Raw genomic sequence first — 15,932 nt, 5'->3', positions numbered from 1 at the left:
GTAATTGCGATCTAGGTGACCAGTGAAGTTTGTGGTTTCTTGATATGCTGAAGGTTATATGTTAAGGCTAGGTATAGTGCCTGTCGATATCTGCTTTGTCTCCTGTTCTTGTCCCCGCGTGTTTCGTCGTAATTTTAATATTGCACGCGTTACTAGGACAAGTAATGTGCTTTAATCTTATCGTTACATTTTAGGCGCCATCACATAGTTTCTGGATTGTCACTCTTTTACATGGTGGTAGCAAACTCTTCATGACATCACTATGTTAAACACAACCATTTGTTAATATTTGTCTAGTGCTTGAAAAAAAGCCAAACACTAGAAAGACCGCAGACGGTCATGGGTTGACTGGAGGTACCGCACATATCACCGAAAGAAACCCAGTAGACTTTAATCGTGATTTTTAAAAGCCGAGACTGTGGTGAGGGGAAAAATAAAGGAAACTTTAAAGTCAAAGAGAAAGGCACAGAAGAAAACGTCTCAAACGCAGCTAAATCGTTTATTTCCTCTCACTCCTTATATACCATCAATAGAAACCAACACCTCCTCTCCCAGACATACACTTCATTCACAATGCACTGAATGGGCTCCTAGATACAGTCGAATCTCATTAATTCAAACTCTCCTAATTTAAACTTGCAGATGATTCAAACTAACATGCAGGTCCCATCCTATGCGTCTTTATGGGAGGAAACTCCCGGTAATTCAAACTTTGCTCTATTGGAAGAAATTCTCGGTCCTCCTTAAGTTTGAATTAAAGAGATTCAACTGTACATATGAATCAGCCACCGAGTGACTTCTTAGAAATGTTCAGTTATTCTTGATACAATCAAACAATCATCACCAACTTCTCTCCCAGGCACATCCTTTGAAACAATAAGCATACAAACCCTTCTTTCACATTGCAAAGAAAAAAAAATTGATACATTAATTTTTACAAAAATATTCTCCTCTAATCACACTTTGTTCGCAATGCACATAAAAAAAAGTAGAATGGAGTTTCTTTTGAGTAATGAGTGCTGTGTGGCGGTTTGTCCGTGCACCACAAATGAAAGACAGCCCTACAGGACTCCGCTCGTTAAAACACATAGATATTGTGCCATTGTTTTGGTTTTCATTGCTTTATATGCCCCATACTATCGATACCCAAAAAAGAATTGTAAAAAAAGATGAAATACGGGGACAGATAGGCGCTGACAATGTTGGTCGTGCAGGATGGTGCCCTGCGAAAATGGGGACAATGGGAAGCAAGGCCGGGGGAGAGGGTGTGCACATGCACAGAAGCTTACTGAAAGAAGGTTTTTTTGAAGTACAAGGTTGTATTCCAAGGAACTTTTTTTTTTACTTACTGTCAAGCTGCATCGAGGCCTGGGAGATGCAATTTTCTATGGTTTTGATTTTTATTGTTTCTCTTACGATCCTCTTGCTATGATTAGGCTCTTTGTGTAAAACTTGCGTTTCTGACCAACCTGCCATACAATTGTTATATTTTCCATTATGTTTCACTATTTCCGAGTTTGACACGTTTATTTCTATGTTTCTTTTATGTTCGAGTAATCTGTCGTTCACACATCTTGACATCCTTCCCACATACTTAAAACCACAAGCCAGTGGTATCTCATAGACGACCCATTCCTAGCACGAAACTGACCGGTCCCATTGTGCCCAACGGAATCACTGGTACCTTTTTCGTTTGTTCTTTATCTCCTTTATGTCCATCCGTAAAATAATGTTCTAGTTGTCCTTTTATGAAATCTTCTTCATACCCAGCACTCTCCAGCCTCTTCCCTTTTTTTTTTTTTGCAGAGTGATTAATCCAATGAGTACATGAATTCTGCTTGGCTTTCATCAATAAAACTTGACCACTCCAGCTTTAGATTTTGCGCGACTTTTCTTTTTTAAAGGAGGTTTAGCATTTTTTTTCCCGTACTCCCAGCAGAGACCTCGTTCGACATGCACATGTAAATCTAGAAACTCTTAAGATCCCATCCTCTGGCTGTTCTACGGTGAACCATAGTTCTGGAGCTGCTGTTCTCAGCAATTTTTCCAGTGCCTGTGTTTCACTATCCTGGAATGAACAAATAAAAATATCATCTGCGCACAGTCTTACCAAGAAACCATTGGAGGCGCTTTTGTCTCGGCTGTCAGTTATTGTACTGTCTAATGCGTTAAAAAATATTTCTGCCAATATTGGAGCCGTGGATAATCCTATACAAAACTCCATCTTTCTGTATGTAATTCTGGCTGCTTTATTCTACTACTGTTGCTTGGAGGTATGGGTCTAAAATAGAAAGGAAAGTCCACTGCTAAGCCCGTCTTAGATTGAAAGTTAACCAAATCTAACTCTAAAGCGCGAGACACATGCGCGAAAAATCCATCCGATCCGACGTCCGATCCGGCAGTACGACTGCCTGATCCGAAAAATTTGGTCGCTTCAGGCGTCGGATCGGCGATCCGACGTGCGTCCAACGTGCCAGATAGTTTCGCACGGCGGACGGATTGTCGGATGCGTCCAGCCAATGACAGCACAGCTAGCGCGAACGTCATGATGACGCACTGAGTCTGGCGGGACGAAGCGAACGCGATAACGGGGCGGGCGAGGGAAGCCGGACGCGTGAATCCCGCTGACCCATTCGAGAAAGATGGCCCCAGCAAAGAATGCACGCGCTATCGAGAACGAGCTCGTAATTTCGCTCGTGCGAGTTGAACCGTCAATCTGGGACTAGAGATGACCTCCGGAGTCCGCTGAAACGCTTGGATCTCCTGGGTCCTGGGCGGAGCCGAACGGATTGTCGTGTCGCATGTAAGGTCGGAAGCGTGTGTCTCAAACTGTCGCGTGCGGCAATTCGGAGCGGCGTTTGGACTGTCGGTTCGGACGTCGGATCGGATGAATCTTTCGCGCATGTGTCTCGCGCTTAATGCCTGTTTTAAGCGCGAGACACATGCGCGAAAAATCCATCCGATCCGACGTCCGATCCGGCAGTGCGACTGCCTGATCCGAAAAATTTGGTCGCTTCAGGCGTCGGATTGGCGATCCGACGTGCGTGCAACGCGCCAGATAGTTTCGCACGGCGGACGGATTGTCGGATGCGTCCAGCCAATGACAGCACAGCTAGCGCGAACGTCATGATGACGCACTGAGTCTGGCGGGACGAAGCGAACGCGATAACGGGGCAGGCAAGGGGAAGCCGAACGCGTGAATCCCGCTGACCCATTCGAGAAAGATGGCCCCAGCAAAGAATGCACGCGCTATTGAGAACGAGCTTGTAATTTCGTTCGTGCGAGTTGAACCGTCAATCTGGGACCAGAGATGACCTCCGGAGTCCGCTGAAACGCTTGGATCTCCTGGGTCCTGGGCGGAGCCGAACGGATCGTCGTGTCGCATGTAAGGTCGGAAGCGTGTGTCTCAAACTGTCGCGTGCGGCAATTCGGAGCGGTGTTCGGACTGTCGGTTCGGATGGATTTTTCGCGCATGTGTCTCGCGCTTAACTCTTTGCCTTTAGTGAACCTTCTCCAACGAGTAGTAAAGATCTTTTATGTCCATTGACATAACCAAACACTGTTTTCCATGAACATCTCCCAGAGCCTCGATCAGCTCTTCTGAATTTCTGAGCATTAGACTTTTTCCGAGATGCACTACATTCGACCCACGTTGTAGGAACTTAGACAATATGCACTGCCAGGTTCCGTTTTGTTACAATATTGTGCAGAGAGGCCTCTCTGGCTTGTGATCCTTTAAAAAAAAATTACACCATCTTCCCGAGTGGAACCATGGGGTGATGCGGAGCATTGCAGATCGTTATTAACGGTGTTATTAACGGTGTTAGTAACATTGTTAACTTGCGTGTTATTACGTTGTTAGCTTGCGTTGGTTACCACACATCACGTGAACGTTGTTGGAAACTCCGCGATGCTCCCCATCACCCCATGGTTCCCCTCGGGAAGATGGTGTAATTTTTTTAATTGCGTAGACGAAGGTGAAACGGTTAACGAAGTTCTTTATTGAGCAGCATTGCTGTTAGTTTGTGGGGTGGTGCTGACGCTTGCTTGTGCCAACCCACTAACTGACGGGACTGTTGCTTCCATCACACTTCATCGGAAGAACGGAGTGAAGTGGAGTCAACAGCAGTGAACTGAACGCGCGCAGCGCGCTACCGCTGCTTATATTCACACTTGAAGGAGAGGAGACTAGAGGAGGAGAGTTGCGCATGCGCACGCGGTGTGAGTAGAAGCGAACGCACGCGAAGTGCACGCAGCTGGTAGAGAGAGAGAGCGGAGAGAGTAACGCGCAGCTGTTGGAGAGAGGGAAGGAGGAGAGTTGCGCATGCGTAGTCTGAGTGCGGACTACGACGCCGACGCCGCGGGACATAGACCCGAGCAAGAGATGCTCCGTATCTAAAAAATTTAAGACTTAACGCCAAACTATTTCAGCTCATCATCTGCTTCGAAATGGAAGTCGTGTCCTCTTCCTTAAGAATTCTCACAATACCGCTTTTTATTTTACCAGAGTCTCGGGTTTTAAAAATCATGATTAACTATCACTAGCTCACCTGCACACTCGCTGTCTTTTAGTAAACTTTAATAAGTAAATATTAACAGAAAGAAAAAAAATCGAATATCTTCTTTCTGCATAAAATTCAAAAACGCCAAGCCCTAATTATAACTTTAACACACGGTTCAAACTGTGAGAAGTGTCTGAAAGTGCAAAGTGAAGGCTGCTGTTAAGATGTTTCTTTTCTTTTCAGGTGTTGTTGAAACCGGTCTTTTTGTTGGAATGGCTCAGAAGGTCTACTATGGTCTTAATGATGGTTCTGTCACTGAGAAGAATGCGGTTTAAAATGGTCATCATTTTGCATATACGAGATCTTCATGACGTTGGCCAATTCAGGGAGCAACTTTAGCAGTGCAATTTATACTGGTTTCTGCACTAGTTTTTGTTATGGCGACCTTTCAAATATCTTTGTAGCATTGGTAACATTCAGTTTATTAACCTATCCTGACGCTCAAATAAAATTATTTCTTAGAAAAACCCTTTGTGTGATGTACTACTCAGGATTCTAGTGGTTATTGAACATTAGTAAGGATCTGCTGGTTATTTTTTACAATGTGTTGTAACTATTTTTTTTTCTTACGAGTGCAGTCGGCCTCAGTGGCTCCAAGGCAAAGCGCTGGCCCGCAGATTAATTGGCAGGTTAAAATCTTAGTCGAGGTGCTTGCAATTTGACTACTTATTGCAGTGAAGGTGCCATGTAACCAAGATTTCGGTTGGACATGATAAGATTCCCAGGCGGTCTAAATGAATCCTGGGTCATATGCTGGGGCATGTCAGATGCCCATCATTGGTTTGGCACATAAACTCTTCAACTTTACTTTAGGGCATAGCTGGCTGCCATTACAGCAATGTTGACAAGCAGATACTTTGTGGTGAACTTGGCAGCAGAGTTTTTCCTATGTTTAGTCAAAGGGATATTAAATGTGATATTGTGTATATAGTAATGATATTTATCTTGGCTCAGCAGGTTTCTGGCAAAGGCATTCATTGAGGACTGAAAAAAAAAAAACTGGCGCAAAGTTTTCAGTGTCTGATGTCTTCACCAATATTCTTCAGTCAGAGGCCTGATGCCCTGCTTAAGTTGAGGTAGTATATGAGTGTTATGCTTTAGTTTCTGAAACTTTGATCTACTAATGCATTATTGAAGGTGCTAGTGCTGTGACAGCTATCTTGAATGAACAGTTTCATGTAAATTGAATGTGGATTTAGGTTCATATGTCATCTGGATTATGCTTCATATCTTTACTCACTAGTAAGATTTGTTCTCTTTATCAGCAAATAGATTCCATCGTTGACACAAGCATTAATATGTCAATGGTGTAGTCAGTGACAGGTTAAGAGTAAAGTTGAAGCTCCTCCCACCTCCTTCCACTGTATCGGAGCGACCGCCGAAGGGGAGGGCGCCTCCTCCTCTTCAGCATTCGCTCTGCTAAAGTGGAAAGAGCGTGGAAGAGTTTCCACTTTACTCTTAACCTGTCAAACTTGGGGAAAATTGGCTTTATTGGCATATACAGTAAGTATTGCATAGGGTATGCTGCATTAAAAATCCAATCCATAATATTTTTTTCCAAGGGAGTGCACTCTCACTCTCTAAAGGCAAACGAATTGCCTGACGATGCACCAAGGGGCAACGTGGAAAATAGGGTCCAGCATCATGCACGAAAAAAAAGTCCACTCTGATGGAACATAAATAGAATATAAAGAAATAGCACACACATATGAACATTATGAATCATGCAAAAGGGCACCGTCGCAATAAACGAGGATCTAAAAATGGGCTCGTTGCACGAAATTTATTAAGAACAAACCACACAATCACTTGAATGAAAAAAAAATTGTTAAAACGATTATAGATGACATTAATTTTAGGCTCGTTAATATATTTTAAAATAATTAAAAAGGGCTACATAGAAATTTTAACAGATGCTCATTAATTCATTTCTGCCTAAGAAGGAATGAAACTTAAAAAGTACACATCGTACCGGTGAGGATCACCCAACGTTACTAGAACACTCAGTTCGGAAACTCGCCGTCGAAACCTGGGCCGCTGGCGTCCACCGAGACCGAGCTAAACGCGACAACAGCGCCACTCTTTATCATTTGCCTGTACTGTGGTCACATTGAGCTTTTAGAAAGCATGTTTTTGCGTAAAAACAAACGGAAAAGACTCTTTTTGTATGAAATTTGTTGGAGTTTAGTACAAAATGAAGGGCGCGTGATGTTTTTATAATCTTTAGTTTGCAAGGTTTTGCGGAACAATTATTATTGTTTTTATACAACCATGCCTCAGCGGTCCTTTCAGGAAGCGCGTCCCGACCTAGGTGCATTTTAACTTGGGAGACGGGGGTGGCACCCCTGTAACCTCTTTCGCTGTATCTGTTTCGGCACCAAAATGACCGATTAAAGCCAAAATATAATATGCAGTTCCTCGAGTGGCCGCTGCGGGGGAAATGGCGTTGTGTTCGCCATTAGCTCGGTTCTGATGGACAGATTGGGGCCACTTTTTCAGAGCAGTCTCTATGGCAGTTTCCCAACTGAGTGGTTCTAGTAACGTTGGGATCACCTAACCGGTGCGAGGAAGCTCACCTTATGGCGAATTTTAGAGGACGCTACGATTTATGCAGTCAATCCAACGCCGTGCAAGTGTCACGTGGCCTTCGGTTGGGTAGCAACGCGCGGGGTGCGTGGTCACGCGGTGCGTTCGCAGTGCTGGATTGGCTGGGATCTCAACTCGGAGATTTTAGTGAAGCTCCAGGTTGAACATTGGCGCACCAATGTTTAACCCAATATCATACTGCATCATCTGTTGCCAAATGGAAACAATTGGAGGTGGAACGGCTGCGCCATTTTGCGCTAGAGGCATTTGTTTGTGCCATTTTGCGGAAACTGCGCCACAGCCGATACCTCGCGCAATTGTGCTCCAAAGCGCATAACTTGCGCCAAAAAAAAAATGCTATTTTGTCTTGGTTTCGGTTTTTATCGACTCGATTGGCAACCATGAGCGCGTTTGGCTTGGTTGGCCTTGCAATTTTTTATTTCGTTTTTTTCCCCTGTGTATCCCGAGTCGGAAGCGCGCGAAAAAACTCGTGGGTCGGATTCCAAGTGCTACATCACCTGCGACTGGATTCTTATTCTTCAACCATAAGCGGTTAAGCAAGTCGGCCGAGGTGAGGTCGAGTCCTTAAGCATCAGATTGCCTGAGGCTCTGTTGCCCGGGTTCCGGACGTCAGCCAGTTGAAAACTCGTTCGCAAAAGATTCCTTTTACTACTTCATGGAAGTTGGAACCACATTCCTGCAAGCTAAATCGTGATTTGATGGAACTGAAACGCAGTCCGATCCGAAACCTTGCCGGCCAGCAGCTCTCACACGAGCGGTAGATCTGCTCGGCGTACTTTAATCTTGTTTCTACTTATCGCTTAGAATACGATAACTCCATTAATCGTTGTCTGCCGCCTCGATATTGAGTTGTATAATAGGATAAACTCGAAATTTGTTACCCTGTTCCTCCGCGCAACTGCACGTCCGTTGCTTACGCAAGTCACGTGCTTCGCACTTATAATTGCTTTGTCGAGCACGTGTGGGTTGTGCTATAAGCAGGTCTGGTTTGCATTTTGAGCAGCTGAAAGCCACTCAGAAAATATCAAGGACACTATCTTCAGAAACATATGGTACTTGCTTTTTGGTTCTCGCTAAGGCCAAGTTTTCGCATCTGTTACACTGTTATCCCATCGACCTAGGAACCACTCATGTTCATCTGTGCTGCTAAGCACAATTGAAATCGCTCCCGTGCTCGTCTAAGACACAAGCTGAAGTGCAATGAAAACTGATCTGAGCAGCTCCTAGCCTGCTCCAGGATGTAGTTTTAGCTGCTCGCAACCTGCTCCAAAGCAGCTGTTTCAGCTGCTCCTGTGGCTGCTCTCAAGTACATTTCATGAGTTCCACCCCTGACAACGCATTTACGTGCACACACAAAAACAAAAATCGCATTTGTGGCCCTTTCTGTATTCGGTTTGGGGGTTGAAAGTTGAGCTGGTGGGTAGCGATTCATGATGTATAAAAAGCGCGCACAAAAATGATATCCTCGCAGCCGATTTGATTTTCTTAATCATGAAGGCATCAATAAAGGCTGAAACACGCGCCAAAGCTCAACTGAAGATCGCCCAAATCTGCATGTAAATCACAAAGGTAATTTCATTAAAAATAAATTCACGATTGCCGTCCGGTAAATTTCCACGCATAGCTCGTAATATATATATATATATATATATATATATATATATATATATATATATATATATATATATATATATATATATATATATATATATATATATATATGTGTATATGGGTGGTTTCATCTCAAATCGTGCAGGCAAAAAGGGTCGAATTTTTAATTTCGATGAAAAAAATATATGTTATGGTGCCGTTTCTAAAACCGCAGTCGACACAAACCGAAAGTTCGTCGGATTTTTTCTTCTCGACTTATGAATTTTTAAAGAGGCCGCGGCGAAAAGCAGTGTTTTTTACACCCGTCGTGGGTCGGATGTTTCGCTTGATCTCCCGCCATGGATTTTCAGTCCACATTATATTATCTTTTTTGAAGCACTCTGTGGACACATTTAAAAGGCTCCAATACCATGAAATAATTTTAGGCCTTTTGGTTTTTTTCTGTAAAAATGTCAAAAACCTCTCCTCGGTCAATTGTTGACGAACTTTGACAATTAATTACTGGCGATCTACTTGGGTTACACCGATATTTTTTATGTCCACGGAGAGCCCAAAACACGCTCTTTATATTTATTATAAAATGCCTTGGCTGTATAAAATATCCTTTGCGGTACGTTTACGTTAATATTATGCAAAAACCAAAAAGTACCGTTTTTGAAATTGATTTTCTCAAAAAACCCATTTTTTATTTTTTTCATTTTTTGTTCAAATGTAGATATGATAGTTGTCTACACGAAAATCAAGCCTAGAAAGTGTATATTTTGTTTTGCATGTTTTATATTTAGGCCTCAATATCGGAACAAGACGTCTTTGTTTTGCAAGACCTAAGTCAGACATAGCGACCCATGCGTCTTTATGAATTGTGAAAAAGTTTTCTTGAATTTTCTTCTGCATTTTGTAATCAATTATAAACGGATTTTGTGGTATTGAATATTTATGTATGTTTTGATAAGAGCGGGAACCATGAGATACATATCTAACCAAATCAGCAGGCCTAGTAGACTTTCAATAACCAAAAGGCACAGACGTTGTATTGTTTCGATTTATAAACCTTTCAAAGTAAACTAGCACGACTAGCTATTAGCTGTCATATTACTAAGACAAAGAAAGTCACCACATCGTCGATATATTATATACAATTCTTTACGAAAACAAACTCTGGGGTTGGTTTACCGCACATCGCACAGGTCACCAGGGAATGTCCTTTCACTTCCGTAATACACAAAAGTGATGACACAGAAACGGTCTGAAATACACAAAGAGTGTGTCACAGAGAGGGGTAGGAAATAAAAATAAATAAATGGGAATTAAATTGCCCATCTCCGATCTTAATGAAAATTGCGTTAAAAAAAAAAAGTATTTAGGTTCGAGCGGTGGCAAGGCGATAGGTCCACGCCTGGTGGTGAGTCAGACAAAGAACTCGACGGCATGTAAAGGTAAAAAAAAAAGAAGATCAATAATTTAATAAAGACGGGAAAACTCAGCCGCACATGGCAAGAACAAAAACCAACTCCCCGGTGATGTAGAGAGCGTGTTCGCACGCATTTGGTTGCGTCCCGTTTAGTGAATGCCCCATTCACTAAACGGGACGCAACCAAATGCGTGCGAACACGCTCTCTACATCACCGCCAGACCGCTACGCCATGACGAAATAAACCCAACAACTGAACAGTGCTAACAAACAGTTAGTAAAAAGACATTGAAAAAAAAAAAAGCAAAAAAAAAAAAAACGTTCAGAAAAAATTGCACCCGATAAACAAATTTCAGCGGGGCGAAGAAACACACACGAGTCGGTCCCACGACATTGAAGTCTGGCAGGATGACGGCGTCCACATGATGCTCGAATCTGTTCCTCCCTCTATTACGCACATCCACGACGGCTGTGCGGAACAGTGGCTGTACGAAAGAAAGTGAAGAATAGATTCGAGCAGGCGATGCGCGAGAAGGTAACCGAGACTATGCTTCAAGCTTCATATCGGGAGAGGAGCTTTCGAGGTAGTTTCTGCAGTTACTCAAACTTTCTCTTTCCCCTTCCCTTTTTTCAAAAGAACACGTCAGCCGGCGCTAACGTTTCATCTCGGGAGAAGCCCACTCTTCACAAACGGTTATAGTTGACAAGGAGGCTGACTTCGAACCAACTAGTCTCCGGGCAGAATACAAACACAAGTATATTTACCAACACGCTCGTTTTAATGTCAGTCTCCGGGCTTTGGTGTTACCAAAAGAGATAACCCTTTATAAGGACAGAACGAGCGGGTTGGTCGGGATAATTAAACTTAAACACTCCCTTCTAGTTTTCTTCCTCAAGTTTAATAGATAACCGTTCGGTGCTATCGGATCTCCCCGGAGAGAGAGAGTGAGCACGGCCGTTTCAAGGTAAGAATAGGGCGCTCGAAGCTAGGGCAAACAGGCGGTATCGTTTCACGCATGCACGGATGGCTGGTTGCAAATTTCCCCACATCCCTAACGAAACCGGCCCATCTTCGTGTGTGCGTCTGCGGGATTTCTGTCCCGCGCCGTCGGTTTTTGCGCGCACGCGGCGTTGTTTTTGGCTGGCAGAACAGTTGTTGACCGTCGACATTGTAAGGCTGTGGTGTCCTCATCCTTTCAGGCAACGATTCCTTTGCTTTCCCTTGTGCGATACTCTGACAGACTCCTCCTGGGTGGCTGTCAGTGTTCGCCGCGTCAACGACACAATCGTACCATTTCACTCCTCGTGACACAGGGTGCGCTGCTCGCTTTACTGTCACGGGCCGTCCCATCTAACACAACTAGCGCGAAAGGTCGTGGTCATCTGCTGGCTCCGAAAGGGCGGGACGTTCATGCAGGCCAATGAGGGCCCCGAATCAATAAGACGTCTGCCGACTCCTACACGTTAAAAATTTACGACACCTGCTGGTCTTTTAAGAAGTGTTGCTTTCCCTTTTTGGAACTCCTCCGATGTAGCTTGCCGCCTATAATAAAATTTAAATAATCAATAAATATATCAGGTTGGAAATACTTTATTTCATTTTTATGTGGGAACGTTGAAAAAAAGAAAAAAACTATTTCCAAGCTTGTGAAGACGCGCAATTCGCAAGTCCATTTCGAGCCGTAAAAACACGTTTTTGTACGATATTGATGCTTAAATGTAGAACATAAAAACAAAATATACACTTTCTAGGATTGATTTTCGTGTAGACAACTATCATATCTACATTTGAACAAAAAATAAAAAAAATAAAAAATGGGTTTTTTGAGAAAATCAATTTCAAAAATGGTACTTTTTGTTTTTTTCATGATATTAACGTAAACGTACCGCAAAGGATATTTTATGCAGCCAAGGCATTTTATAATAAATATAAAGAACGTGTTTTGGGCTCTCCGTGGACATAAAAAATATCGATGTGACCCAAGTAGATCGCCAGTAATTAATTGTCAAAGTTCGTCAACAATCGACCGAGGAGGCGTTTTTGACATTTTTACAGAAAAAAAGAAAAAGGCCTAAAATTATTTCATGGTATTGGAGCCTTTTAAATGTGTCCACTGAGTGCTTCAAAAAAGATAATATAATGTGGACTGAAAATCCATGGCGGGAGATCAAGCGAAACATCCGACCCACGACGGGTGTGAAAAACACTGCTTTTCGCCGCGGCCTCTTTAAAAATTCATAAGTCGAGAACGAAAAATCCGACGAACTTGCGGTTTGTGTCGACTGCGGTTTTAGAAACGGCGCCATAACATATATTTTTTTCATCGAAATTAAAAATTCGACCCTTTTTGCCTGCACGATTTGAGATGAAACCACCCATATATATAGTGGGCATGGGGGCATCGGAGGTAAGGGGCCGAAGGCGTATATATAACGAAGTGAAAAATTCACGGTGAGAAACAACAAACAGCGCAACTTCAATCGACAGTTTCGCCGAGGGACTCGGTTTCGTCAGGAGATGAATTACAAGTGATTAAACTTCCGCTGTTTGTTGTTTCTCACCGTGAGTTTTTCACTTCGTTATGTATATATGGGTGATTTAATCTCAAATCGTGCAAGCAAAGAGGTTCGAATTTTTTTATTTCGCTGAAAAAAATATATGTTATGGCGTCGTCTCTTAAAACGCAGTAGCCGCAAACCGCAAGTTAGTCGGATTTTTTGTTCTCGACTTACGAATTTTTTAAAAGGCCGCTTCGGAAAGCAGTGTTTTTCACATCCATCGTGGGTCGGATGTTTCGCTCGATCTGCCGCCGTGGATTTTCAGTTCACATTATATTAACTTTTTGAAAGCACTCTGTGAGCACAGGTAAAAGGCTCTAAAACCATGAAATAATTTTAGGCGTTTTGTTTTTTTTCTCTAAAAATGTCAAAAACGCCCCCTCGGTTAATTGTTGACGAACTTTATGTCTATGGAGAGCCCAAAACACGCTTTTTATATATAATTTAAAATGAATCAGCTGTATAAAATATACTTTGCAGTACGTTTACGTTAATGTTATGCTAAAACCAAAAAGTACCAATTTTGAAATCGATTTTCTAAAAAAACTCATTTTTATCTTTTTCATTTTTTGCTTAAATGTAGATATGATAGCTGTCTACCCGAAAGGCAAGTCGAGAAAGTGTGTATTTTGTTTGTATGTTCTATATTGAAGCCTCAATATCGGAAAAAAAGACGTCTTCGTTTTGCAAAACCTAAGTCAGTCATAGCGACCCGTGCGTTTTATGAATTGTGAAAAAGATTTCTTGAATTTTTTCTGCGTTTTTTAATCAATTATAAACGGAATTTGTGGTATTGAATAGCTATTTATGTTTTGATAAGAACGGTAGACCACGAGCAACATGTCTAATAAAATCAGCAGGCCTAGTAGACCTTCAATATCGAAAAGGCACAGACGTTGTATTGTTTCGATTTATAAAACTTTCACTGTAAACTAGCATGACTAGCTGTTAGCTGTCATAATGCTAAGACATAGAAAGTCACCACATTATTGATATATTATGTACAATTCTTTCCGAAACCAGTCGCTAGGGTATGTTCACCGCACATCGCACAGATCACCAGGGAATGGCCCTTTCACTTCCGTAATACACAAAAATGAGGACACAGAAACGATCCGAAACACACGGAGAGATTGTCACGGAGAGGGGCAGGGAATAAAAATAAATAAATAAGAAGAAATGACCCAACTCCGATCATAAATAAAATTGCGCACGCCTGGTGGAGAGTCAGACAAAAGAAGTCGACGACACGTAAAGGTAAAACAAAAAAAACCGAAAATCGACAGTCACTATACCCAGTACATTTTTTTACTAGTTCGACGTAACTCTAAATCAGTTTTTTTTTTTTTTTTTTCACTTTGTAGGAGCCACGCAGCAGTTGCAGTTTTGAACATGCCGGCACGTACTCACTGATTATCTTCTAAATTTTGGGACACAAAGCGGTACGTCCAGGCTTTGACAAGTGTATGCAGCTACTCTGTGCTTTCGCAAATATTTTCCAGGGCAACGGTCAAGGCGCCTTCCTCAGTGTCTTCCTCCACACGTGTGAGGATCGGATGCCCCCTTGGTGGGTTTACTTTCTCCCACTCTTCTTTCTTGAGCACCCGAAAACGCGTGAGCTTCTCTGGCGATTGAGAGCAGAACGATCCATTGACTTTCGGTCTGAGTGCCTCAACGAAGCTTTGCGCTTTCGTTATGGAGTACAATAAATCTATTGTAAAATTACCCGAGCATCTCGGAGAATGGAGGGAATGGTGTTCCACGCGCCGCACGTGCTGGACTCAGCACTGGTAACTTTTCCATAGCAAATGCCTAAAACAAACAGCATCTTACACGCGCGTTCTTCAACGCTTTATTTAGCTTATTTATTTCGAACCTTTTATACGGGAAAGGTGTGCGCGTGTGGCGCGTGAAACGCCATTCCCTGCATTCCCCTTGATGCTTGGATAATTTAGCTAGAGGTCTATTCTGTAGTTGTCGAGATACACGGATGCCCGGTCCGCTCTATCACACGAGCTTTTCCCGTGCCCTGATGCGGAGAATATCCACTTGACGACGTCATTCCTTTTCTTGAATTCGTACACCTGATGCCTGTTTTTGAAATGGCTTAGAGCACCGTCACAAATATAAACGAGTTGCGTGAAAATGGGCATTACTTCCTCCAGTCGCCCTTCGACGACATTGAGCGCAAAGAGCGCGCATGGGACGGGTCATGGACGATGTCGTCGCTCACTACGCCGAAGCCACGCAGGTAAAGATGGAAACCATCTTGCTCTTCCTGGGATTTACTTGCACCGCGCGCTGGATCACGACACTCCAGTTTTTAGCGAAATCGAAGTACAAGATAACCGAACGTTGACTTCACACGCGCGTTCTCGTGCCATATGCATGGCTCTTCGCTGGGCGCGTCTGATGAAGAAGTGGGGAATGTATTTTTTTTTGTCCACTTTTGAAACTCGTTAAAAAATTCCAGAAGATTTATGTACAAGATTTGAATGGTGTGAGAATTTATCATTCAATCGTAATAGGCTATATAATGAGTAACCACCCTCGTTTACTTTGAACCGTTCTATGTAAAACAATTTTTTTGTAATGTTGCTTTGCCTTTTGATTTTTATATACTTGTTACTCATTGTTTTGTAGTGTGCTTATGTGGTTTCTGTCTTATTTCATGTTTCCAATTACAATGAATATAACAAATTCGCCTAGTTTACGTTTCTTTTTGAAAACATAAACAAAAGTAAAAACATATTTTGGAAATCGCAGAGGCGCATAATGCCGGTAAGGTTGCTGTATTTTAGTCAATTGAGCTCACATTTCACGCGATTGCGGCTCAAATAGAGGACATACAACCAAAATATTACATTTATATATTGTTTTTTTGTAGTCGACTATTATATCTAAAAGAATTAAAAAAAATGTACAAAAATGTTTTTTTTTTGAGAATATCACTCTCAAACTTTCAACATTTGTTATTTTTCACAACGTTTACGTGAAGGTAGCGGAGGGGCTAGTCGTCAGATCATAATGATATTATTATATCTATAATGGGCTTCCTTTGGGGTTTCTATAGAGCTAAAGAAAGATAATTTACCTTAAGTACAGACAGAGGAAGGACCTGTCAAAGCTGACCGAAAATCGACCTGAGTGACGAGTTTGACATTTGTTTTAAAAAAAACAAT

The 15,932-nt window shown here is 42.4% G+C and overlaps 1 protein-coding gene across 1 annotated transcript in view; it reads left to right on the top strand.

Moving 5' to 3' along the window:
* LOC8039247 (ribose-5-phosphate isomerase) overlaps positions 1 to 5,029 on the top strand; it is a 40,735-nt gene extending 35,706 nt beyond the window's left edge. Inside the window, exon 8 of the mRNA XM_029971355.4 lies at positions 4,746 to 5,029. Coding sequence (XP_029827215.1) covers positions 4,746 to 4,837 — 92 coding nt within the window. The 3' untranslated portion in view covers positions 4,838 to 5,029. The remainder of the gene's footprint in view (positions 1 to 4,745) is intronic.
* The last annotated feature ends 10,903 nt before the right edge of the window (positions 5,030 to 15,932 follow it).

The sequence above is a fragment of the Ixodes scapularis genome, unplaced genomic scaffold (assembly GCF_016920785.2).
Source record: "Ixodes scapularis isolate PalLabHiFi unplaced genomic scaffold, ASM1692078v2 PGA_scaffold9__187_contigs__length_104089568, whole genome shotgun sequence".
NCBI lineage: Eukaryota > Metazoa > Arthropoda > Arachnida > Ixodida > Ixodidae > Ixodes > Ixodes scapularis.
This window is presented reverse-complemented; position numbering and strand designations above follow the sequence as displayed.